At 43.2% G+C, this 27493-nt stretch overlaps 1 protein-coding gene and 1 pseudogene across 3 annotated transcripts in view; both read left to right on the plus strand.

Moving 5' to 3' along the window:
- The first annotated feature begins 4818 nt into the window (after positions 1 to 4818).
- LOC306788908 (desmoplakin-A-like) lies at positions 4819 to 18918 on the plus strand (annotated as a pseudogene). The gene is made up of 22 exons (XR_013773195.1): positions 4819 to 4834; positions 5025 to 5143; positions 5429 to 5546; positions 7075 to 7200; positions 7350 to 7409; positions 7523 to 7690; positions 9473 to 9577; positions 9661 to 9756; positions 9843 to 9968; positions 10173 to 10325; positions 10419 to 10573; positions 10970 to 11096; positions 11279 to 11605; positions 11741 to 11922; positions 12066 to 12204; positions 12863 to 13056; positions 13195 to 13357; positions 13705 to 13788; positions 13894 to 14001; positions 14279 to 14377; positions 14511 to 15632; positions 16087 to 18918. The product of XR_013773195.1 is annotated as a desmoplakin-A-like (transcript).
- Positions 18919 to 20056: 1138 nt separating this feature from the next.
- The window catches only part of tns3 (tensin 3), a 30131-nt gene continuing 22694 nt past the window's right edge, over positions 20057 to 27493 (plus strand). For both annotated transcript variants that reach the window (XR_013772646.1, XM_079285255.1), the window contains exons 1-3: positions 20057 to 20285; positions 26966 to 27133; positions 27361 to 27411. Coding sequence is in view for 1 of the 2 variants with exons in the window: in XM_079285255.1 (XP_079141381.1) it covers positions 26984 to 27133; positions 27361 to 27411 (201 nt within the window). In the remaining variant the exon portion in view is untranslated. The remainder of the gene's footprint in view (positions 20286 to 26965; positions 27134 to 27360; positions 27412 to 27493) is intronic.

The raw sequence follows: 27493 nt of genomic DNA on the forward strand, positions 1-27493 counted from the left end.
AGTGATTTATTACTTTGGGATTCGTATTAATTTAGTAAAACAATAAACTCGTGGGCAGTGTGAATACAGGTTGGCCCACACTGTTGCATAGTATGATACACACACTGTTGCATAGTATGATACACACACTGTTGCATAGTATGATACACACACTGTTGCATAGCCTTCAGGTAATCTTCCAGCTGATAAGCAAATATTGTAAAAGAAAAGGCGGTTAACTCAAAGGTTGTTGTTTCAGCTCTAAATGACTGAGGAATGGCCTGTAATGCTGTTGATTTGTGTCCTAGTTGATAACTGAGGCCAGTATTGTGCATGATTTGGGATGGTTTAATGACCGAGGAGTTTATATTCTACAATTTCAAAAATATGCATTTTAAGGCTGATTCTGCAGATTCTTTTTACATTGAGTTGCTTATATATATATATATATATATATATTCAAATTAAATATTCTTTTCCAGTATTAGACACCTTTGAAACAAAGATTTTGGACTATTTTGCAACTTGTATTACAAAGCATAACTGTCTTAATGTATGTTGTCAACATGGTGATATCTCTTTGTTGAATTGTTTTACATATTCACCGAAAATAAAATGTGAAAAAGAGATCAGAAAATAAAAAACATTTTTGGTCAAGTCAAACATTTCTGAAAGACTGTGGTTTTTGTCAAATTCCTTGTTGAGTGAAAGTGAATGGCTCTATCCACCAGTGGTCCTGTAAAGAAACACAGAAGACATGTCTCTTTTGCAGTATTGTTTCATGAGTTTATGAAGCAGTGGAATGTCTGAGGAACCATCAGTGTGTTAACAAGCTGCTGGGGAAACTCAGATCGCAGTGTTAAGAAGTGAGACAATGTCAATTGTCGATGTGATTTAATAAACCATCTGTCAGCGTTGTTTTTTTAAATGTCCTTCTATACTCAGTGAATGATGGCAGAGCCAGTGTCTGGAAATGACATCACGTGTGTGTCTCCATGTCACACACGGAAATGTTCAAACTCTCACTGTGAATCAGGAGACATCATGTCTGGGAATTAACCTGGTGTCATCTTTGATTAATCACATTTCACTTCCCTTAAGTCAGACACTTTGGTGTGCGTCTGTTTGGTTTCATATTCCAGATGGCAGTTTGGTACGGGTTACACATGTGTGATTGACAAATTCCCATTTGCAAGAAATCTCCTCATCATAACCAGGAAACAGTGACCCACACTGTTCTTTTTGTGCAGAAAGCAAACATTCAGTTAAAGATTTACTCCCAGTCTGAAGAGACAGTCAGCAAAGATTTCACTTTCTCCTCAATAGACCCTGTGCATGACTGAATGGACAATGCAGACAGCAAGTATAGTTTAAATACAGTAAAGATAAAGGAGGATAATCCCGAGGGTGGCTCTAGTGCAGAGGTCTTCAACAGGGGGTCCGCGAAATTTTTGTCAGTCGTGACTCTTAAATTTCCCAGGAAGTTTCACACCTTATTAATAAAGATGTGCATGCAAATGCTGCACAAGGACATAAATCTAGGTCAGTAGTGCGTCTTTGGTTTAATAGGGCCAAACCCTTTTATTCTTTGTTCTTTGTCTGTTCCCTTCGTGTCTTTTGAGGACGTGTACTTATAATTAATGGTTTGCTTCCAGTTACTTCCTCATTATACGGCAAGGTTCACTGGAAAATTGTTCACGTTCAGTCTTGCGGTGCATGAGAGACAGGTATGACTTAACCCGACAAAATGAACCATCCCTGCCCTGTTTGGCACACCTCACCATGTCAGTCGTGACTCTTAAATTTCCCAGAAATATTCACACCCCATTAACGACAAAAAATGTACACGCAAATGCTGCACAACAAGATCATGAATCTAGGTTAGTTGTGCATCTTTGGTTTAATAGGGCCAAACCCTTTTTCTTTGTTCTTTGTGTCTCTACTCGTCTCTTTGTGTCTCTTGCGGTGTCTTTTGAGGACGTGTATTAATTAAAAAGCAAGCAGGTACAGCGAAGCTGTGGAAGCCAATTTCCACCACTGTGAGGAAAAAAAATAAAGATCCTGTAAGTCATTATAATGAGATACTATCTCAAAAATAATGACTTAGCATCTCAGAATTATGACTTAGTATCTTATAATTATGACTTAGCATCTCATAATTATGACTTACTCTCTCATAATAACGAGATACGTATCTTTCCTTGTAATGCATGCTCACAGGATGGATGCTCTAAGTGTCTTCCTGAGACAGAGAATTGTTCCTGAGGAAACAATAGAGACCCTGGAGCATGAGAAGGTACTGAGCTGCAACTATCAACTAACAACTGTACTTTTCATCGACACTTGTTATTGCTCCTAAATTATTGTTTCTGAAAAAAAACATGAGCTTTGTTGTTTTGCTGTTTCATTAAACTGTAGATAACTAAATATTATCAAAAATGATTAGGTTATCGAATCAGGATTTCTGTTTTTTGAACAATTCCATTGTCCTTGTTTAGATTGATGCCAACACCATGACAGATGAAGACTTGAAGACTTATTTGCCATCATATGATCGTCTAGCAGTGTTAGGAGTTTGTAAGCGGAAGGAAAACAGCCACAACACTCGAAAATCAAAGCGTTTTGAGCGCCTAAAACACAAATTGGCCAAAAGAAAACCTTTATGAAGTAACCTGCGATCATACGAGGGTCATCGTTGGTTTTCTATGCTTCTAGCCATATCATTTTTCTTGAGAAGCCACTGATACATATTCGATAAGGCTTTCATTTGTCGTACCCATCTATATGCGATACATAGTTTGACCCACGGCTGCCATACGCCGTCTTAAACCATTGGAGTGGACTACAACTTTAAGGCGGGACCTGACTTCAGCAAGTGTGCCGTTGGGAAAGTACTGGCATACCAGGTACCGCTGAACAACAGTAGCACCACACTAGGGATAGGTACCTACGGCTGAGTTCAGTTAAGCCGGTCATTAAAGAGTTGAGGATTTTATTTGTTTTCTTCAAAACATGCAGTATATTGTGAGTTTTGTGATGGAATAAAAATGTCCCTTTATTATTTGTCTCGAGAACATGTATTAAACTGCAACAATTATGTATCGAATGTCTATTGCTATTCTTTTATTTGTTGGAAATGAAATGCAAAAGTATTGGGTTGTATTAACCTTTGTAAATAAACAGTAACATTCTGGCTTATACCGTAAAAACCACCGTAAAACCCAGTTATCCTATGATTACATAACGTAATCCAGTATAAGGTAAAATACCGTAAAAGTAAATTACGGTAGCTTCACCGTAAAGAAACAGTAAATTACTGCCGTCCCTGCTGCCAGTAAGTTACCGTTATTTTACGGTGAAATTGTTTAAAGTGTGTGTTTGTGCACAGTGGCTAAAGCTAAGGGCTAAAACACCAGAAGTTTAATAGACACAATGTGTCTGTAGACTATAGTTTCCCCCATTGGAGATAAAGGCTGTAAGACTTTATTATGGCCTAAAGGCACCTCGTGCATTGTATGGTTATTGTTGTGTGTCTGTATGTTTTCTGTCTTTTCCATTTTTCTCACTGCCTTTCACTTTTCAAAGCTCCTGCACGCCTGCGTGTGGGGTGCTGTCTGTGCAGAGGAACGGAGAGACAGACAAGTAAGGACAAAGGGACAGTATTAAAATGGAGACAACATGAAGAAGAATATATTGGAGAACTTGGTGTCACTTGGTTGTCAGCTTCAAGCAAGCTACGCAAAACACTGAACTCTCAAACTGACTCCCTTTGACCTCAAGAATGTTGAACCCGTGATGGTAAATTCTTTGCGCAACAACTGTCTCTACTCCTGCACTGGAGATTAAATGTGTTGGCTGTTCTTTAATTACTGTCAACTGCATGTGTCGACATTGGAGGAGTGTTTCGTAAACACAGCAAGGTGTGGTTTCTATCCAAAAGCGGCCAGCTTGCATATATTCACAGCAGAGCACTATCTGCGCAACAGTCAGGAGACAGGGAGGGGAGAGGTGCGCGTTGTGTCCTCTGTCTGGACAACGGAGCGGAACGAATTTAAGACTTTTTCGCACAACGTTAAAAAACAACAACAACAACAACTACTCGGCAGACATGACTTTGTACGAGTCCAATTCGAGGCTGCCCACCATGGGCCAGAGAAGCAACTCGCCACCGGATTTGGCGAGTGCAAGTTTTAGAAACGACGTGTTCGCCGGTGGAAACGGCTTCCACGGAGACCACCAAGGAGGGGACGCCGTGCACTACAGCTCCTTCTCCAGGACCTCCATGAAGGGAGGGGGCGCAACGAAAGTGGCCATGCGCAAGGGGGGCGCGGGTGGAGGTGGCGGATTGAGGTAAGGAATTACCTGTTGCTTCGAAATTCGTTTTATGGCACGAGACCTCCATTTCATAGATTTTGTTAATTGTGTCCTGTAGGTTGCTTAGTGGTGGCGCCTCTGGTTTTATTTGTTATTTGTTTACGTGCAGCAAAGGGTATTTTATGTTTTATTTTCAATTTCCAAGAAATTCAATGATCATTTATGAGCATTTATACCAATCTAGTAACAACTGTATATTAACTATATTAACAGCATATGTCTTTGTAGCAATGCTTATTAAAAACAAAGCGAGCTGTACATACACACATGTATGTAGAATTGAGTGTGTAAAACACACAGTACACCGTATTCTTTGATAACGCTTTGCACATTGGTATGAATTAAAGCTGCATTACAACCTCTGAAAACGTGTTGTTGTTTTTTCCTCATGTGTAGTCCACAGGCAATCTATCAAAACGGGTTGTTCCTGACAGGCCAGTGCCAGGAATACCTGCAGAGAGCGAAGATGATTCTCCAGAGTGTAAGTGCAGTTCATTGTGTAAGAGTGTAAGTTCATTGTAACACACGTTACAATGAACATCATTCATCTCGAGTGTTTGTCGTCACTGCTAGTGCTGATGACAGTAATGTTGACTTTATTGTTCTGTTTTACGCTCATCCATTATCAGATATGATTCAAGGCCGGTGTCTGTACTGTGTGATTTTTATAGGGGGGTCCAGCTGGAGAGGCATACAAACTGTTGAACATGTCTGCAGAAAGCATGGAGCAGATGATGGTCTGTCGCACAGAGCTGCAGCAAATGCGTATTCCCAATGACATCTTCAGAAGGTGAGGCGAGATGCACTGTTTGTTTACCGTTGCAAATTGCAGCGTGAGTTTGTTTGTTTGTGCGTTTGCATTTGATGTATCGACTCATGACCATATATGTATACTGCACAAACGTGCTAAAGTTTGAATTTCCTTTTGTAGTTGAATCAAACCATGTAAAGAGTTTTATGCTCGCTGAACATTCCTCTCAGCTCTACTTGCCCAGCTGTGCTCTTTGATGTGGTGCTGTCAGTGGGCCCTCGGAAGATTCACAAAGTGTTTTCCCTCTTTTCTGCAACTCTACAGCGTCGACCAGTTCCAGCAGATGCATGCTGCGCTCCTACAGCAACTATTCGGAACAGAGGTTACCTTGAAGGGGGGGAGGATCTATAATGACGCCATGGCCTGGATCGCTCAACAGAAGGTGAGCTCTTCATACGAGACATTTAAGAACATGATAAAAGAAAATATATAAATATGGGTCATGAGGTTGAAATCAATATTATAATAATAATTTGGATTTCACAATAAAGTGATTTTAGGCTGTACGAAATATATTAAATTTAATTGAATACATCAGCTCAATATAATAAATACATGTAGAATCACATATGAAATCATGAAATGTATGAGTAATTTGCTTCACTTTCATGGACAAAACACTTCACACACGTGAAATGAAAAACTTTGATCATGCGTTATCTTTTGAACTTACATTTCAACTGTAATTACTATTTTGGACGGTCATTAAACGATGGCACATTCTGTGACGGCATCGCCCACAAAACGTCTTGGAAAAACTCAGTGCCCAATAGTTTTCCAACCTGTTTAAGCAGTATGAATAGTTGCACCTGCGTATCCGTGCTTGCATGTATGCCTGGCTGGGTTAGTGTGCTTTTAAAAAAAAACATTTTCTGTTTCAGTCTTTGTTCTTTCGGTGTTGAGTTGTTTTTTTATAAGGGAAACGGATGACCTATACTGCTGCCATCTGTACCTAGCGGCTCTATTTACTGCCGGACGTTGCTTTTAGCCATTGTACCGACAGTCCAACATAAAACATTTACTAAAGACAGTCTCTAAACAGCTTCGGCCAAGTCTGTCATGAAGGAAAAGGGAGTGGTGAGAGAACAAAAGCCTTGAGAGAGAGAGAATGTGAGTAGAGAGCAATGATTGGCTGAGGTCGGTTTGCTGGCAGAGCACTTATCAAAGCTCAGGGCTGCGAACAAGGGGGGGAATAGTTGACATAGTTTCCTGCTAAACGACAGACTTAATGATTATATGCTGACACCTAGAGGACAAAGGAGGGAATTGATAGTGTCTCTGTTGAGAGTTAAAATAATGTTGCCTTAAAGAACAAGGAGGGCTCTCTGTGTATTCTTTATTGCTTTTAAATCGAGCTTAGTCCTCTGTGCCCCCAGCTTCACTTAAAACCCCATCAATGAGCCACATCGATGTGGTGGGATAGTATATTTTGAGTTAATTCCTCATTCCCTGCTGTCGAAATATTCACTACGGCACCAAATGTCTGTTATTTCACAGCTGAAAATAATCCCCAACAACAAAATACTTTACTTCTGTTTGAGTTACATTTGCTGAAACAATAGTGCTTAGGTACTTAAGGAAATGACTGAGCGCTTAAAAATTAAACAATGGATTTGTGACCGATTTTGAAAGGAGGAATGAACAGGCATAAGTTACACCGCCTCAGACACGTTAGGGAGGGAGAGACCATTGAGAGACGGATTATGCATTGTTTGTTGAATATAAAACAAGTTCCAGCCTTATTATTTTAAATCTGTATACATACATTGTATGTTATTTCTTGAAACACTGTACAATAATGTTCCACTAAGCATGTTATTTTGCCTCAACTGGTGGATTTTGACATTGTAATTGTGTTTTTCGCTTATTGCATTTTAAAAGTTAATAAACTGCGATTTTGCATCTTGTAGCGCATGATTGAGACGGCTGCATGGGGAGATGACTCTGAAGCTATCGAAAAGCAAATCCTAAGCCACAACAAAAACCACAGCTCGGTCCAGAGGAGCCAGGAAGTAGACCGTGCCAGATATGAACTGGTGAGTGGTCATCCTGTTTTATTTTGTTTACTTTGGACTGCTTTCTTCATACGTCTTGTTTGTAAAGGTTATCTATGCATGATGTGCACAGAAGCGTTGTAATCTTATGTAAAAACAAGCAAAAAAACAAAATCTGTTCTTTTTTTCAGACCATGAGGGGCGACAAGTACAACCTGTTCATGCTGGAACAAGAATGGGAAAGCCTGCAGGTAGAAACTAACCCTTTTATAAAAAAACGTTTAGTTTTGTTTTACTTTGTTAATATCTGCTGCTCTACTGTTACTTTCTATCATAACTATACATTACCTTGTGTCTGTCTCAGACAATGTCAGACAGCCGTGTGCACCAGCTGCGTGCGCTCCAGGGCATCATCAACGAGATCTCCCGAGCCATCGTGTGGGTGAATGAGAAAGAGGAGGAAGAGCTCATGTTCGACTGGGGAGACAAGAACATCGACCAGTACATCCCCAGGAAGCAGGAGAGATACTCAGTAAGGACATCCTCTTTTCTGCTGGGTGGATGTTTTCTGTCTTAGTTTATGGGCGTGATCATACCTTCAATATCTGATGTGTTTTATTTCCTATACCGATCAAATCTTAGTTAGAATTAAAGCTGCGAGCAGCGATGAACGGGCCCTCGCATCCTCCAGCGCGTCGGAGGTGCCGGCGGGACTCCGGCCTGCGCGTCCTAGAACGTCCGCTGCCATCGGACAGCGCGTCCGCGAGTGAGATGTTTTTAGTCCCGCGTGGACCGCCTGATTCCGGAAATGATGCTTTGCAAATTGTCCGATGCTTCCCGTATCCGCTGCCTGGCGCTACAGAACGCATGCAAATGTCACATGTAAACCACATTGTGTAAAAGTAATGTAAATCGGATTGTCTTCGTCACAAAATGCAGATTTTATTTGGCCAGCAGGTGGCGCTGTGAGTATTAGAAGAAATTAGCTTGTAGACATCCTCAGGCCATGAGTTTTATCAAGCATGTGAAGTTTGGGACTGTTTGGAACAAGTGCAGCTGAGTTACATCAGCTTTTTTCATGGTGAATCACTTAAAGTAGCCGCCCGCTACTGCTAAGCCATTCCGTAAAACGTACAGCTTTTGATAACTTTTAATCACAACGCTCTTGACATTGTACTGACGAAATTAAAAGTGGATCTGATGAAGTCCCTAGGAGGAGTTCGTTAAAGCATAGTGACTAGAAATAGGCCAAAATCTATCGAAAAATTACACAGAAATATAAAGAAATCAAAATAGCCGACTTCCGGTAGGGTTTAGAGCATGGTCCCAGGAGACTTATTTTTAAGTCTCCATAGGATACAGGTGCCGACCAAGTTTCATACATGTAGCTGAAACGTAGCGCTGGGGCAGCTCTTTAGAAATATTGTAGGGGGCGCTATAGAGGTACATTAAAATGGCCAAGTCAAAAAATCATACATAATATTTCTTCCAATGACCTTTGACACATGTACAAAGTTCCATGAGTTTTTGAGCATCCCAAGTCACTAAACCATCAGCTTCCTTTTTGATGTTGAGTGATGCATCGCCACGGCAACAGCGTTCACCGAAAACTCACAATATTCATAATTATGCATCATCAATGTATTAAGGCTATCCATACCTAATTTGAGAGGAATCAGGTCACCTGGCTTGGAGGAATAAATAAAAGTATGAAATTGACATTTCCTTTAGCCAGTAGCTGGCGCTATGAGTTATTGAATTGTTTCAATTGAAGTATGTTCAAGCTTGAAGTACCATCATGCATAAGAAGTTTTTTGCGGATTGGATAATGTACCTTGGAGTTATAAAAATGTATTTTTTCATAAACAATGAGGCAAAATGGCCGCCACGCCACGTCAAGGTTCTTCGATGAAAACTCTCGATTTTGATTGCTTTTAATCACAAAGGTCGTAACAGCATCCTGACCAAAGTAGAAGTTGATCCCATAAAATCTGTAGGAGGAGTTCGTTAAAGTACGAAGGCTGAAAAATGCAAAAAGTGACAAAAAACACAACTTTGCGGTTTTACTGTAGCGGCCCCTAGTGGTTGAATGCAAAACAAATCTCAGGGTATGTTACAGGATGCGATGTGCACATATGCTGAAAATGTTGGAATTTTAGAACAGACGGTTGAGACGGTTTTTGAGGACAAAAAAGGTTGAAAACCCTGCAAATAATAATACCTAGAATTTCAATAGGGCCTTCGCTGGCTCGGGCCCTAATTATGTTAGCGCTCAAGAGACAAAAGCTTCCCTTACGTTCCGCTCTCCTGACAGGGCCTGATGAGAGACCTGGAGGAGAAAGAGAAGGAGCTAAACAAGCTGAAGGTGAAAGCAGATGGACTCCTGAACAACAACCACCCCGCCTCTGATAAGATTGACGTAAGGTGTTTCTGGGTGTTCTTGCTAACCTAAACAGCCAGCTATTCATTTGGCTTTGCATTGACCACTCTGTGCGCCCACAGGCCTACATGGACACCTTACAGACCCAGTGGAGCTGGCTGCTCCAGATCACCAAGTGTATCGACATCCACCTGAAGGACAATGCGGCCTACAGCCAAGTGAGCGCTCGGCCCTGCGGTGAAAGTAATGCCCTGTATGTTTTGTCACGTGAACGCTGATCGAAGCCTTTTGCTGCCACTTTCAGTTTTTCAAGGAGGCCAACGAGACCTACGTGAAGCTGCAGAGAGAGCACGAGTCCATCCGAAACAAGTTCACATGTGACAAGAACACCCCGCTGGATAACCTCACTGAACTCCTGAGAAACCTGGAGGTATCATCACGCTCATGCTCAAACAATTTGTTCTGTCGAGTGACACAGGTTTAAATCATTTAAAAGTCTGGTGAACTGGTTCCGCCAGTTTTTTCTTTTCAAGACACTAAGTGGAAGTCTTCTGAATGTCTGCATTCGTGTTGTATAGTTGCAGTGCATAGTGGCTGAGTTAAAAACACAGGTCTGATATCTGCATGTTCACAGAGAGAGAAGGAGCATGTGATGGAGAATAAGAGGCAGGTCCAAAGTCTGGTCAACAAGTCTAAGACCATTGTCAGGCTGAAGCCTCGCAACCCCGAGGAGAAGAGCAGCAGCCCCGTCATGGTCCAGGCCATATGTGACTTTAAACAAGACCAGGTGGGGTGTATGCTCTCTCTCACACTCACACACATGAGCATGAGGTGGAATGTTACAAGTCTAACTCACTGTCACTTCTGCTTTGTGCTTCAGATAGGGATTCTAAAAGGGAATAAAGGCATCCTGAAGGATAACTCGCAGCGCAGCAAGTGGCTGGTGACGGGACCCGGAGGCATGGACATGTTGATTCCCTCTGTGTGTCTGAAGATCCCCCCACCGAACCCGCTCAGCATCGGCCTCGCCAACAAGTAAGAACCGCTCAGTCAATGTAGACCGGTGTAGGTCTTGTGCAAATCCTTTTAGTTGGGGCGATTCAAAATGTTTCAGCTCTAGGGGATTCATCATGTAATGACTCTATTGGATACATCACATCCCCAGGAGCTAGATAGAAAAACAGCATTCCTTTTGGGAAAGTCATTTTTACTTTGTTGACATTGTCCAATAGGTTCTAAAAGGTTTTTACAAGCCTCAAGTCCTTTACTGCGTAACTGTTTCAAAGGCTTTAAGCGGTCAGAAAATGAGCTGATACCAAAAAGGATCAAGTAGTTATTCCGTTAAAATGAAAACGTGGGAAACATTTTGATAAATATGACATCATGTTTATCACGTAGTGGCTGTATATTCATGACTTGTGATGCCCCTAGGAAAGAGCAGTATTATGAAGACATCATGAGCATCTGGAATCAGCTCTACATCAACATCAAGAGCCTCATCTCGTGGCAATACTGCCTCAAAGACATGAATTACATCAGCTCCCTCACTGTCAGCATGGTAAGATATCGCAAAGACTGCAACAAACGCAGCCAATTCTGAGTTTTGCTGTTACAATAACTCACTGTTTTCAAAACCAAGCAAAGTCGAATTGGATTTTATTTCCGGCTTAACTCGAAACTCTGTATTTGCTTACCTCCTGTGACTCTTGCTTAACCCGACTCCTCTCCATTGTCTCTCAGCTGTCTAAGATGCGTCCCGATGAGTACCGCAGTATCATCAAAAGACTGGAGACTCACTACCAAGAGTTCCTGCGTACCAGCCAAGGTTCTGAAATGTTTGGGGAAGATGAGAAGAAAACTATCCAGGGCAACTTTGATAAAGCCCAGAACCACTACGATACCCTGATTATCCAGCTGCCTGCTGACAGTGAGTGTACCCTGCTCAGTAGTCTGCAAGAACTTCGACGCAGGCTGGAGCTGGCGGAGTCCGGCCTCACCAGTCATCTCCACGTTCCCCTGGGGGACAACAGTGTGCACGAGTGCTCAGTGCACATCCAGAATCTGCAGGTGTGTAACTTTTCTTTTATTGTTCTATCCAAATAAAAGTGAGGTTCTTCTTGGCTACCTTTCAAAATGTGCAAAATATCGATAAGAAACGAGTGATGCTCGTTTCTAACTTGTTTTTTACACATTGGTATCCAGACTGTGCACCAAGACTTGGACTCCATTCATGATGAGTACCTGCGACTAAGAGAAACGATTATAAAGCAGCTGGACGGGATACCTGCCGACTCCGAGCAAGCCAGGTTCCTCCGCTCTGAACTGGAAATCATCAACCAGAAACTGGGAGGCCTGCAGGGTCTCTACCCGGCCTACCATCAAAGGTGCATTATTGTAGTCTCATCGCATCACCTTTTTATCCATCCCACAATTATTTAGAAAATACTGCACAAACTAAATGAAATGTAAATGAAAGCAATTGACAAGAAGGAGTGCATTTAATGTGACGGCTTTGTGTCGTTAACAGGCTGTCAGCTCTTCAGGCCTTGCTCCAGAGCCTTCTCCAGGCTGAAGATATCATTAAAGTCCACGAAGCCCGGCTGACAGAGAAGGACACCACCTCTCTGGACCTTCGGGAACTGGAAAACTATCGGAGCACGCTGAAGGTTTGACACACTTTCTATATTTAGTTTGAACTGCAGTCTCTTGCGTTCCAGTTTCAGGACTTCAGGACAAATGGCATTAATTAGTAGAACACACAGAAGTTCATTCTTGCACTTGGAAACAGTGTTTGTGAAAAAAAGAATAGTTTCACGTTCTCTCAGGTTTAGCTAAGACTCAAGCGCAAACACAGACACTGGAGATGAGGTGAAGTTGGAAATGTAGGAATCTTTATCATCAAAAAGGTCATAAACAAAAACTTAAAGCGACTCCAACAGGGAGTGGGCAAAAAATCCAAAGTCACAAAAAAGGCAAAGGTAAAAACCAGGAGCAAACACGAGGACCCAACGCTGGAGCACGGAGCAGACACGAGGGAGACACAATGCTGGAACAGACAGGGGAACGAACAAGGACGATCTGACAACCAGAACAGGGAAAGCAGGGGACTATGTATGTGTGAGTATGTATGTGTGGGTTCTAATCCACATGTGTGACAACTTAGGTTCCACACTTGGGTCACATGACAAGACCCAGTGGTGCGACTGTGACAAAGTACATTGACTCCTCACAGCGCCCACCTCTAGATGCAATGAGGCTTAAATAGGATGCCTGGTTATAGTTGAAATGAAGAATTTGAATCTATTTTGTGATTGTCTATTAAAGCAAATGAAGAGTGATCTGGACCAAAAACGAGACCTGCTGACCGCTATGGATTCTGACCTGGCTAAAGCGCTGCACTGGAATGGTCACATCTCAGAGTCCTTCCACAAGTGTGATGGGGACTTGTCCAAGTACTCAGACCTGGTGGGTCAGATGTCTGACCGCTGGCGCCGCATCCAAACCCAGATTGACAGCAGGTGGGATCATCCCTTCATGTGCACACATTCCTTCAATACCCGTGAATAGTTCTCCACATCCTCTGTTCGACATTGCCGGTAACGACATTAAAAATATCCGTTCATCCCTTCCTCTTCCTCCCACTCTTTCCTCCACAGAGTGTGGGACCTGGAGAAGCAGGAGAAACAGCTGAGTCATTATCAGCAGAGCAGCACTGTCCTGCAACAGTGGATAGACAATGCCAGGAAGCGCCAGGACGCTCTCCAGACCGTTAAACTCAGCGACATTCAGACTCTAATGGACCACCTCAACCAGCAGAAGGCACGTCTCTCCTTGTTTACATCAACAAATTGTAGTCAATGACGGATTTGATTTGATTTTGAATTGGAATTATCCACCATTTACACTCAAATTGAGACACTGAGCATTTGGTGTAGGTGTGTGGATTTCACACATTATGCAGCAGCATAAGTGAAAAGTGTGCAAACATGTCCTTTGTTTCTCAGGCCTTAAGACCAAGCAAATACATTTGTTGAGTAATCGCTTATAATATTATCATTACAATTCTTGCATCACAAAATGATGGATGTCTCAGAAGAGGCAAAGACTGAACAGTGTCATGTGAATTTAATCGGTGAATTTAATGCCCCTTTTTGCTGACTGCACAGGCGCTTCACACTGAAATTAAAAGAAAGCAGGAGAAAGTAGAGGTTGTGCAGAAAAACGCAGACACCTGCGCTGTCTCCATTAAGGTAGGTCGTCAATTCATGTGCATAAAACCATTTCACACGTGTCAACAAGCAGATGAGCCCAAGCATGTGTGGTGCAAAATAATGAAGTCCATTGTGGGTTTTCAGGACTACGAGCTGCAGCTGGCTTCCTACGGTGCAGGCCTGGAAACTCTGCTTAATATTCCTATCAAGAGAACGATGCTGCAGTCGCCCGCTTCTGCGGTCAGACACGAGGTATGAGGAGGGCCTCTCCATTAAGTCACACTGAACCAATTTGCTGTTAATTATTGGTACACCTTAGTTATTACTACTACTTATGTATCCATGCTGTGGGACTAATGAATTATTATCTTAAACAATGGTTACGTCCTTTGTATTATGAGCTATGTGATACAACCAATTTAACGGTCAATCCCTTAAATGCATCTGTCTGTTCACGTTCTCACTGGCATGTAATTAACACGAGAATATTTGACATCGGTATTCATCCGCTCATTTTAACTCCCTTCAGGCGGCTGACCTCCAGTCTCAGTACATAGAGCTACTCACCCGCTCTAGTGACTACTACAGGTTCCTTGGGGAGCTGATGAAGAACATGGAAGAGCTGAAGGTAGGGATCACATTTGTCAAGGATATTGTGTTGGTAAAATGAATAGTATGATAAAAAATATCATATAGGTTTGTTCAACAACATGAAAGTAGGTGACTGAGGCTCTTTCTGGTTTTGTCAATACTCTCTTCAGATCAGAAACACCAAGATCGAGATGTTGGAGGAGGAACTGAGGCATCTGAAGGACGACGTCCAGGATCGCAACCAGAAAAACAAGTCTCTGGAGGATGCTTTGGCCCGCTACAAGCTAGAGCTCAGTCAATCACAAAGCGAGCTTATTTCTGCTGAAGATGTTAAGAGAACCACGGCAATACAACTTAACGCTACCAAGGACAGCCTGGCTAGCACACACAGCCAGCTTCAAGAGCTCAATGACCAGCTGACCCAAATTAAGTTCCAGCTGGATGAAGAAAAGAGGAAAAGAAGGTTGGCAGAGGAGCGCTACACCAACCAGCAAGAAGAGTATGAGGCGGCTGTTCGCCGCAGACAGAAAGAACTGGAAGAACTCAACTGGATCAAGATTGACCTGGAAAAGTCAGTGAAGGACAAGGAACGTGAACTGGAGAGGATGAAGATACTTCAGTGCTCTCTGGATGGAACGGAAGCTGAGTTGGAGAAGCAAAAGAAGGCAACCCAGGATGAGTTGACGCGTAGGAAGAGAATGGAGGCAGAGTTAGAGAGGATGACACATACCTGCAGAGAGCACACCACCACAATTACCACACTGAAATCTGTCCAGCTGGAGATGGCCAACAATAGAAGGAAGTATGAGCAGGACCTCAGCGCCCTCCAGGAGGCTCTGGACCAGTATCTGAGGGAGCATAAAGTCACCAAGCAGGAGCTGGTTGCTGTCTCAGCCGAGCTGAAGACACTCAAACAGAAGCTCCAGCAGGAAGAGGCTCGAATTCGTGAGCTCAACCAACGCAATGAGAGCCTGTATAAGACCATTGAGGAGAAGAGCCGGCAGCTTAACGAATTCACTACAGAGATCGAAAAGCTGAAGACTCTGACGCTGACGAAGGAGAGACTCAGGCTGGAGGAGGAGCTAAGGGCAGTTAGACAGGAGAGGGATGAGCTGAAGCTTAGCATAGACCGTATCGACAGAGAGAGTGCCATCCAGATCTCAGCCTTGCATGTCCAACTTCAGAGTAGCTCCAAGAGGACCACGGAGCTCCAGACTGTCCTCAGTGACCTGACCAGGGAGAGAGAAAAGCTCAAACTGGAAATTGACAAATTCCAAAAACAATCAATTGAGGTATTTTTAATTGCCCTGAAGGATCATCTCCACATAATTCAACCCATTTTGTTCTGCTTTTGCATGCAACAGCTTTAGATGCATTAAGACTGAGCATGTTTTCAAAGTGGCCCAGTTACATTGGTGGCACGTTGCTTATTTTAGGTGTTTTTCATGAAATGCACTTACTTACAAATGCTTTATCTTTCTAACCTTTAACATTGCACATTGTGGTACTGAACAATCATTAAATGAATGCATACTTGGTTCAGACAGTACATCTGATTGGCATTTCTAAACATTCAATTAGTGATTGGTGACATCACAATTTAAATGTTGATAAGCCCTTACAACATGCTGTAAAGCAATGCCACATGTAATTAATGCATTGGAATTGTGGGTCTTTGTGGGCAAAATCTGGTTTTATTGGCATTTCTTTGCAGGCATAATAATGTGTTTCCTTGTCTCTCCCCAGACATCCATTTGGATGCATGATTCCCAAAGGAAATACAGCGAGGTGCTGCTGGAGAGGGACAGTTTGCTGTCCAAGATGAAACTGCTGGAGCAGGACAAGACTCGTCAGCTGCGCATAGAGGAGGAGCTCACTCGCATCAAGCTCACTCTAGAGACCGAGCTCCGCAACAAACAGCGGCTGCAGGATGAAAAGAATGCCGTCCTCAAGGAATTCAACTATTTTAAGAGCCAGCATGAGCTGAGAGACAGCGACATCAAGAGGATTGAATCGGAAAGAGACAAGGCTGATCGAGACAGGCTCTTCCAGAAGAACGAGATTGAGAGGCTCATGAGGGAGCTTAAGAGTGTTGAGGAGAGGTACAAGAGTCGTTTGTCGATCTCTGAAAAGGAGGCTTCAGACCTGGCTCTCAAGAGAGATGCCCTGCAGAGAGAGATACAGAGGCTGCAGCAGAAACCCAACACTCTGACCCGGCACACCCAGACGGATGAAAAGGTCCCACCAAGTGATCCAGAAAAGCCCATGACAGTGAATGGTCTACGTGGCTACGTCTCTGTGGCAGAGCTCATCAAATCTGGACTGCTGAATGAAACTGACTTGGCGAAGCTCAACGAGGGAAAGCTCACTATCAGAGAAATTGAAGACAAGCTAAAGTCCTATCTCTATGGCTCTACCTGCATTGCGGGGATCTATGATGAAGCCAATGACCGAATAATGCCCTTCTATCAGGCAATGAAGGAAGGCCTGCTCATGAGAGGAACCACCCTGGAACTTCTTGAGGCCCAAGCTGCTTCTGGCTTCATTGTTGATCCAGTCAACAATGTGTTCTTGACAGTAGAGGATGCCACAAAGAGAGGCCTGATAGGAAAAGAGTTTAAGAATAAGCTGTTGTCGGCAGAGAGGGCCGTAACTGGATACAGAGATCCATCCACAGGAAAGACAATCTCCCTCTTCCAGGCTATTGAGAAAGATCTTATTGAGAAAGGTCATGGAATCCGTCTTCTGGAGGCCCAATTTGCCAGTGGTGGGATTATTGACCCCAACGAGAGCCACCGTATTGATGTTGCTGTTGCCTATAAAAGGGGATATTTTGATGAGGAGATGAATGAGATTCTAACTTATGAAGGAGATGACACAAAAGGGTTCTTTGACCCTAATACGAAAGAGAACCTGACATATCTTCAACTTAAGAACAGGTGCATGAGAGATCCGAAGACATACCTAATACTCCTCCCGCTAAAAGACAAGAAGAAGCTCAAGGAGTCACAGAGGCGAGTTGTGATCATTGACCCAGACACTGGGCTGGAGATGTCAGTTAAGGAGGCCGATAACCAGGAGCTAATTGACTACAACACTTTCCTGGAGTTATCGGAGCAGGAGGGCGAGTGGGAGGAAATAACTATCACGGGGTCTGATGGCTCTGCACGTTTGGTGATAGTGGACAGGAAAACAGGAACCCAGTATGACATCCAGGACTGCATTAAACGCGGTGTCATTGACGACAAGGCTTTGGATCAGTATCGTGCCGGAACACTGACATTCACCCAGCTCGCTGACAAAATTACCAACTGAACCAGCAGCACGGAGATGACATGTTGATGACATGGTCACCTGCAGCAGTCCCACCCAGCTCGCGCCTTCTTCTCCTACCGTTTGTAAACGCTTCAACATTATGTCGATTACTGTTTCCCCCCCTGAGATGTTCGATGACCACAGCCCTGTGGCGGCTATATTTGACACAGAGACCTTGGAGAAAATCACTCTTTCTGAAGGGGTCCGAAGAGGCATCGTTGACACTATTACAGCACAGAGGCTACTGGAGGCCCAGACATGCACAGGTGGTATCATCAACCCTGCCACCGGTGAGAGACTGTCGCTGCAGGATGCTGTCCATCAGAGTATCATCGATGACAGCATGGGCGCTAAGCTGAAACCTGCCCAGAAAGCCTTTGTTGGCTTTAAGGATGTGAAGACTAAGAGAAAGATGTCCGTAGCAGAGGCAGTGAAGGAGACATGGTTGCCCTATGAAGCTGGCCAGAGATTTTTGGAGTTTCAGTACCTGACTGGAGGCCTGATAGAGCCTGGCACTGGACGTCGTGTCACTATCGAAGAAGCTATCCGCAGAGGTTGGCTGGATGGTCAAGGGGCCCAGAAGCTTCAGAATACACGGCCCCACCAGAAGAACTTGACCTGTCCCAAGACCAAACTGAAGATCTCCTACAAGGAGGCCATGGACAGCTGCATGGTGGAAGAAAGCAATGGTATGAAGATGATGCAGGCCTCTTCAATGTCCTCCAAGGGAATCAGCAGCCCTTATAATGTCTCTAACCCGGGTTCTCGCTCTGGTTCCAGAGCCGGTTCCCTAGCCGGCTCCAGGAGTTGATCTCTTAGAGGCAGTGTGGATTATTCCTCAACTGTCAGCTATAACTTCTCCTCCAACACTACCAGCTACAGCTCCAACGATCACTTTTAATACACACCATAAAAACAAATTAGACAAGTAATAACTTGTCAATTTGGTAATAACCAGCAGTTTCTATTCAATAAAAAAACTCTTTGCTTTTCTGTTTGCTTTTCTAAATGTTTGCTTGAGTGCAGTTTTTGGTGTTTTAGTGTTTAAATATTCAATTTAACACAGAGTATGATTAATACTTCTAAAGCATATATGCTGAGTGAATATATTTGTCATAGGTCATTTTAATTAAGGGATTTTTGGGGGAATCTAACAATTTGTTATTAGAATTTTTGCTCCTTGATTTATGTTTTTCATTCATGTTTTTGAAAAAAGTTGTTTTGTTAATTGCAAATGCTGACGTTTAGCTTAAAATGCTGACTTGACAATGTAATGATCAACAATGAAAATTCCTTGCCACTAAAATGTTATTCTCACGTGATTGAAAATAAAGTTGTCACCACAATTTTGATTCATTCATTTACAAGCTGGATGTCTGTGCATATTAAAAGCTGAAAATGTTCACTGCATGAGGAGAGAGCAGTATCTATTGTTACCTGTGGATGGCGCCAATTGTCATGATAAAACTACAATTGCAAGCCTGTAGCCATCTAAGCACACCAGAGAGGTGGGAAACAAAATTGTATATTTTATGGTAGAATACAAGCAGGACTGTAGTGTTGGAAATATTTATGGAGTGAAAGGTAATTTCAACAGCAATGCATGCTGTTATTTTTTAATTTAATAATCATGGTCTCACCTGTATATATTAACACAAATTGGTATTGATGACCAATTAATTCGCCATTAAATATAAATGATCCAGCAAGTTTCTCCTGTGGCCTAATGGTAATTAAACTGCGTATATAATATAATTATTCAAACGATTATTTATTTATTTACTAAGTCATTCCTTGGATGGTGCATTCAGCCCAAACAGGTCAAACCAAATCCTTTATTTCTAACATGAATACGGAATGTACCACTTCTATTGATCACGGTGCCAATGAAACACACTGAATAAAACAATTGGACATATTCACAGCACCTTTCTGCGCCGATCTACCACCGCCGAGCTACCACCGGTATGTTCAACTTCTAGATCATACTTACCGCTACACTAGCTGATTGAATGTCCTATAATCTTATATAAAAAAAATCTCACTTCATTATAACCACTCCTGCTAACGTTACCTATGTCCTCGTCCCTCTCCCCCCTGACATGTGATGGGTTTTTGGGGGGTCCAGTGGGAGGACGAGGGAGGAAGTCTCCGCCTGCGTGTGAGGAGTGAGGGTGTGAACAAATGGAGACGGGCAGAGGAGGAGGAGGCCCTAGAGAGGTGAGGGAGGTGGAAGGGGGAGGGAACAAGGGAGACAGGCCTTGCGGCGCAGTGGGAGGAGGACTATCCCATGCCAGGACTTGTGGCGGCTGCAGCGGCAGCACCGACTGGAGGAAGTGTGCTCGGGGAGGGGGGGGGGCGCTGAGCAGAAGCAGTTCAGGAACCGAGCAAAGGCTTCAACTTTATCCCCGGCAGCCACAGCAGAAGGCCGAGGAGCAAATTCCAGCAGAGGAAAATGAGCCTCCCAGCCTGCACTACGCCTGTATGACAGGCTGAGGGCTCTTTGAGCAGGACTTTACCCGACTCGTCCTCTGTCTGCAGCGCCGACTAACAAAGGGGACACAGAGTAGAACCCCCCCAAAAAGAAGAGAAAGAAGAAGAATCCAAGTACTCTCCTTCAGTTTGAAAAGGTAAGGCACGGTGTCTGAACTTTTCCACCGTCAATCGTTTTGCACGGAGGGTTTCTTAAACTCGGGCTGGTCTGTGCTTTAAAAAAAAAGTAGGATTAGACTCCCACACACTGTAGTGGTCTTTCCTCCCCCTTCTCTTCAGCCCTTTGCTCAGTCCCATTTCATTGAGTCGGCTCAGTTATTTAAAGTGCAAAACAGGGCACTGCTGTCTGTATTTACTTTGGCTCCTACTAAAACCAGCGGTGTGTGTTGGTGCCCCAGCTCCTTCCTCCAGCACTCTGAAGACAGAGAAGGCACTCATTCAAACTGACCCAGCACTGATCTTGTGATTTTTTTATTTTTTTGGAGGGGGGGGGGGGTCAATGTCAATGAGTATTATTTAGAGCCTTTGAATTAAACTCATTAAAAAGCTTGGCTTGAAATCTTAGCTTTTAACCGTCTTCCTCAATGAACTGTGTTTTGCAATGGCTATAATTTGGGGTTCCTTGCTGTTGTGGGCTCGGGTGCACTGGAGACCTTTTGTATAATGTGAAACACATGGGGTCATTCTTGTAGAAGACTTGCTCCCAGTAGTCTAATAGAGCTCCACCGAGAAGCCCTTTGGAGGCTGTCTGGACTCCTCAGTCAGTGGATAAATGATGGAGACAGTCAGAGTATGGCTTCTTTGTTTTTTTCTTCCTTTGAGCTACAGCTGCTGCGTGGTATTTGCGGCCCTAGGGCAATGCTTCTCAGGCAGCCATTGTTTATGACATGTACAAGCGTCCTTGCATCACAACAGCTACAGCCCTCTTCACCTGAATATTGCGGCCCTCCCTTGCTTGGAAATCACACACACACACACACACACACACACACACACACACACACACACACACACACACACACACACACACTCCTGCATTTACACCCTCTTGCGCACCTCTGTTTCACGCAACATAAACCATGCAGGTTGTTCTGAACATTTTGCAGGCTAAACTCTTTCAAGATCAGCTTTAATTACAGGCCCGGCGAGAGAGGAGAAACATTTTTCAACCGGTAATTACAGCTTTTGTTGGCGGTTCTATTTTGAGGTTGCTCCTATGTGAACAATATCTGGCCCCTCAAGGCGAAAGAAATGTGACAGAAACCCAAAGTGTCAGGTGGTGCTCGCAAAGTCCCGGGTTCGGGCCACACATGAATGGGCATCCTGATGGTGTGGTTTGGACAGGTGGGGTTGGCGTGAGGGTTGGGGTTGTGTACTGTAAGCAGAACACCGTGATCTAACCCTGGGAGGAACCGCAGGGGACGGAGCGCTGGGGCATTTCACCGTGTCGCAGCGGTGCCGTGGCCACTCGGCCACTCGGCCACTCGGCTTGACATGTGTAAGTCATTAAACGGAGGGAAGGAGACCTGGAGAAGGAAGGAGAATGGAAGCAATAAAGGGGAAAGGAAAAGAGAGATGGAGGGGAATGAGAGAGCGAGAGTGGGAACGTAATCCATTTTGGAACACATTCCACGATGACCGTGGGATAGAAAACGGTAATTGGGGAGTACTTTAGGAGCCTTAAGGGTGCGCACTTTATGCCCGGGGCTGTCATTTTTATTCCCTACAAAATATCTCATGAAAATGCGGGACAAATACACATTAGAGTTCCAGGGTCGCTAAATAAACATTCAAAAATACCCAGCTCCCATTTTCAACAGTTCTCATGGTTTTGTTGATGTCGGTTCTTCAGTAGTGAATGAGTGTCAAAGCCACAGCGTGAACATTTAGAGCCCCTAACAGACTGTGGCCTTGTCCCTCTCCGGGGGCCCTTCAACCAGCCTCTAGTGTCACTGTGGACATGTTATCCCGCAGTATGAGGCGCGCGTTCGTGCCAAGTAATACAAGGCGGTTTGGAACAGTGCAGCTGATGGTATCAAGGTTAGGGGGCTATTAGATGTGAATGCTAAATACCAACTGGGGGTTATGGCCAGAGGTTAATTGGTACAACTCCTGTCATCTGATGGAGTGGTAAACAGGCGTGAATAGTTCTTTCCATGTGCTGGGCAATCGATCAAAGAAAGAAAGAAAGTTAATGGAGTAAATTTCGTAAAAATGTACAAAAGAAATCCATCAGGAAATCCCGACGCAAGGCCCCAGACTTCCTGAAGCATTTATTGCACTTTAGGTGTTACTCAGGTTTGCAAATAGCTTTGGAGATCATTAATCTGTCCAGAGTCTCCCAAGGAGTCCGTGTTGCACTGTAAGTGTAGCTGTTTTTTTTACGATTGGTGCACAACGGAGCCAGCTCCTACATGCTGGGTTTGATGAGCTTTATTACCGGGACTTGGATTTGACTGCAGCACTGCAGTCTGAACCAGAGAAAGTTTGTGTTGAGTCTGGGTTTTGGTTCTTTTTATTCTCCTATTATTGAGGAAAACCAGTGCACCTATTTTTGTTTCGATCTCAGATGCATAATTTCAGTTTAATGGACTGAATTGACACAAAATGGAGGCCATTGCCACACCATGTCAATCATAAACTAGAAGCTGGAGCCGACAGAAGCAACTCAGTCAGATTTTGGAGTGTGAATGGGGGAAGGGAGGCCATGATTGCTTTCATATGTGCGCAGGCGTAATGTTTGTGGACAATTTTAGTTTTATTTAAATGACTAAAAAACACTTGGCATATGTTTCCAATTTGCGACCTATCCATTTAAATGTGGATTCGTCGATTAGGTAGATTTAAGTGTGGTAAAACTAGAGTAAAGTTGGGCCTCTGCAGCTTCTACAATATTGGGGTTGAATGCACTCCTGCTTCTTGTGATGAGGATTTGTATTTTTATATTTAACATAGAATCAAAAAAGAGTGAGTACATAGATTGATAGCAAAAATAAAAGTTGCTCAGCATGAAACTTCCCCAGTTGAGTGCTTACATTTGTTTTCTATATTACAAGTTTTCTGAAAGTGTTATGTTTAGATATGCAATTGATACATCATGTCTTAATCTTCAATATGTGCTAATTTGCATAAATTGGATAAAGCCAATGTTGACATATGAGTCAGATATATTCAGAGTTTAGTGTGTGTGTAAGTGCTTCTCAAGTGGACATTTTTGGCCCAGAGTATGAGAAAAAAACTGAATTTGAGAAAACGACCTTAAAAGATACGTATTGTTAAATTAGATACATTTTGAAGAAACTTCAGGCGAATAGGGAAAAAAAGTTCAAGTAATAAATATCACCATGAAAGACAATTAAGACAATATTCTTTTTTGTAACACAAGTTTTCTGAAATCTTTGGTTTAAATATGCAAATGAGCAGTTCCTAGTGGTCGCTGATGAGGTGTATGTACTACTCGGTAGATGGGTGGGTCACAGATGAGCTAGTGGGTATACTCTCTTATATTCCAGTGGCTTTATGGCTGATAGGTGGGTATAATGTACACCGCCTGAAAAATAGTTGGGTCCACCTCGTATACCTGCGTATACCCTTCAAGACAACACTGCAAAAGAGGCAGCATCTCTGGTTTGTACAAATATGTAAAAGCAATCTGCACGCTGATGGCCGCACTGAAATCGCTAATGGAAAATGCAGTTGGGGAGCATGCAGACATGTAGCAACCAGCCTAATCGCATACAAACATACTTTTGAGTAAATGGATTTGGTTGCTGTGGCTCGAACCCCATGCTCGGGAGAGTCTTTATTAGTTGTGTTGAGACGAGCAACGTTTTTGCCAACTGTTGTCACCACAGTGGACTCAAAAATGAAAACAACTATGAGATCACTGTTCACATGATGAGGCCGTGAATTAACCCACAAGGTCTGACTCAGTGATGTCTGGATGATTTTGAGACAGTTCATGATGCTGTCTTCTTTCATCCCGTGGTTCACCTGCTCCCACAAAATGGAGGATTCCATACGGTGCAGGCCAGGTGAAGGGTGTGGCTCCTGAAATAGAAACGGGCTTCGTCCCAGCACTTTGATATGCTTTCCCATTCCGTCTTCCCTGCATTTCTTTCACGCATAAATGGAATGTTTGATTCATTTATTTTCAGCGTTTTTGAACCCGTCCCAGGTGATGGTTATGCATGTGTGAATGTGGCTGACAGCACCCACGCAGTCTAGTCAAGCTCTTACCTGCTGCTCTTACCTGGGGGTGCCAGACACACCCTAAGCCCCCAACATCCTGACCTCGGTAAACCTGTCGCTGCTTGTTCACGGTAGACCTGGCAACCCATTTACTCAAATCTCTCTGCCTACCCGACTCCTCTGCCAGCCTCGCTCTCCCAGTGCCATGGGTGGGCTCTGGGTTTTGAGTTCCTTGACACTGCTTATTCTGCCTTTTGTGAGCTTTGCCTCAAACCGGGAACAAAAGCAGTCGGTGCAAATTAAAGACCAATTATCTTTAGTGCGTGCTGGGGCAAGTCGCTCATGTTCGCTTGAATGATGAGTGGGAGAAGTGAGAGGTCTAGTAGGAGGAGGATGTTGGTTACTGCAACATTGCGCATGAACGTGTCATGAGAAATGAATCATTCAAAGTCGATATTTAGAAAATTTTGAATTATTTTATAATGTGATTTTAGCTACTTTTTGTCTTATTTAATTTGGTTGAAACGTTGATTTCTCTTAGTTCAGTTACCCTGAAATTAGTAATGTAATCAGTTATTTAATAGTTTTTAAGCATGTAAAAATTAAGCTAACTTTACTGCTCGCTGGTTAGCTTGGTTTAGCATGACGACTGGAAACAGGGAACAGCTAGTCTGGCTCTGTTCGTACTCGGTCATAAAGTTTGCCAACAGCACATCCAAAAACAAAAGTGTGGAAAAAAAAAACATGTTGTGGTTTTAGGGGGTGGTTATGGGACTTACTATTTCTTAGCGTAAGTAGGAAGCTAGGAGCCCGGCACGTGACCCTGTGTCATTTTTCACACTTTGTTTTTTGTATAAACCTGTGAGATACATGATGCTGTGTGTTTCTTGGCAATTTCTTTTTACCTCGTATGGACAGAGCCAAGCTAGCTGTGTCCCTGCTTCCAGTCTTTATGCTAAACAAAGCTAACCAGCTACTAGCAGTAACGTTAGCTTAATTTTTACCATAGAGACGTGAGAGTGGTGTCAATCTTTTCACGTAACTCTCTGCAAGAAAGCATATTTTCCCATAATGTCAAACTTTAAATACTTTAAAACACCAAATTGAGTAAGTAAGGAAAGTTTTTGTCAGCAAGTGCTTGTTAGATAGGGTACCTTCCCCATTTCTATTTGGTGCAGTACTTTGACACCTCCATGACAAAGCCTTCTTCCCAAGCCCGTGCCCTGGAGAGACGCACAGAGCCGAAGTACTGGCCAGCCTGTTCATTAATATCCCATTAGTCAACAGTTTTCCTGTTAGTCTCAGGGGAAATAGACTAACCCCGCCATTAGTTACAACAGTCCCAGAGGACCGCTCCCACCACCTCCACACACACACCCAGCCCTGTTTCCCCGAGTGATGACCTCTTCATACACATGGCCTCTTTCATTCCGCTCTGAGGGTTGGTTTAAGCCGTGGCTGCACTGTCCCTGGTTTATGGCTCCAGCTCTGGCCCCCTTCAAAGTGTTGGGCTGTTGCCTGCAGTCATTGCAGACTTAATTGACGGACACATTCTTGACTGTGGCTCGTTCAATCACAACAAACAATTGGAGTTATTCAAGAAGGATGATGACATCTTTGGCAGCTTTGGCGGAAAGTGTTTCTGTTTCTGTGAAATGTGAAACATTTATCAAGCTCTTTTGATCAGTTATCTCGTACAAATGCTACACACAAATATAGATTCGTAGTTTTTACAAGTCATCGACATTTGTTCTAATTATGGCTCTCTCAAAAGGTAGGATTTGGTTTGTTTTATTGACAATAATCTATTATATTTATAAAATACAATATTAAGTCCAGATAAAAAGAGAAAAGTCAAGAGTCAAAAATAAGTATGTAAAATACCAAAAATAATGGAAAGAAAAATAGGAACTATACAAGAGTATTAAACTCAATACAACAAGGCAAGTACAAACACAGTACCCACAGGGTTGTACTTCCACTAATGCAATACTGCTGCACATGAAGTGACATAGTTGTGTGATTAGTAGCTACAAAGTATAGTATATGTAATATTATACCATCCACTATGTACGATTACTTGTAAGATACTTGATCATGTTTGTCTATGAATATAGACCCGTGATACAGTACATAAAGTAATACAGTACAAGATGGGACTATTCAATATACTATAGCACAGTACTATAGCATGTAAAGTATTATATAGTATAATATATTAATAATAAAAACAGTATAATACTTAATAATATATAATACATTTTATATCGCGTTTTATCAGGGATTATAAAAGTGATCGCTGAAAAAACTGCACTGTATATCTATTCGCAGTGGAGATAAGTGGCACTAATCTCTCACATGTTCAAAAAAAGCTCTTGATTTATGTTGTTTTGTTTCATGTGACTCACACTATTGACCATTTCTGAGCAAACAAGACACCCTCTGTCATACAATCTGGAATTGAGGTCGACCTCTAAAGATTTCTGCGGACCCAATGACTAAAGCGGAGGACTTTGACTGCCAAAATATTGACTGGAGCAAAGTCAGCTGCTGTATTAAGTGGGGACGGTGTGAGGTTATTGCAGGGCCTGAGTCACCCGTGTCTCTGCTTGGGTATTTTCAACAGGAAGTCCCGAGATTCAGCATGGAGGAGGGATACGAACTCGACCTGACGTACATCACGGAGCGCATCATCGCCGTGTCCTTCCCCCGGGGGTGCACGGAGGAGATCTACTGCCACAACCTGAAGGATGTCACGCGAATGCTCAAGTCCAAGCATGCAGACAATTACCTGGTCAGTGCTCACCCGCGTGCCGCTCGCCACCTCACCTTGAAGTGAGCCCAGGTGTCAAAGTGCAAACAGTATTGATGTCGGGGCCGATGGGCTCTCATGGGATATTGATGCGAGCGTATTGATCTCAGAGCACACAGTGCATCTTTCACTCATGCTTATGTAGGCAGAGTGCAGTGATCTAAGAGACAACATGATAAGTCACTGGCTGTGTTGTGTGTTCTCTTTAGATTATCAACCTGTCGGAGAAAAGACACGATCTCACTAAAATGAACCCGAAGGTGAGTTCACATTTACTGTGTCATCTGTAAAATACAGTTTAGAATATATAGCAGGATGAGTATGTCAAAATCCATCAGCTTG

Source organism: Melanostigma gelatinosum, assembly GCF_949748355.1.
Source record: "Melanostigma gelatinosum genome assembly, chromosome: 15".
Classification (NCBI taxonomy): Eukaryota; Metazoa; Chordata; class Actinopteri; order Perciformes; family Zoarcidae; genus Melanostigma; species Melanostigma gelatinosum.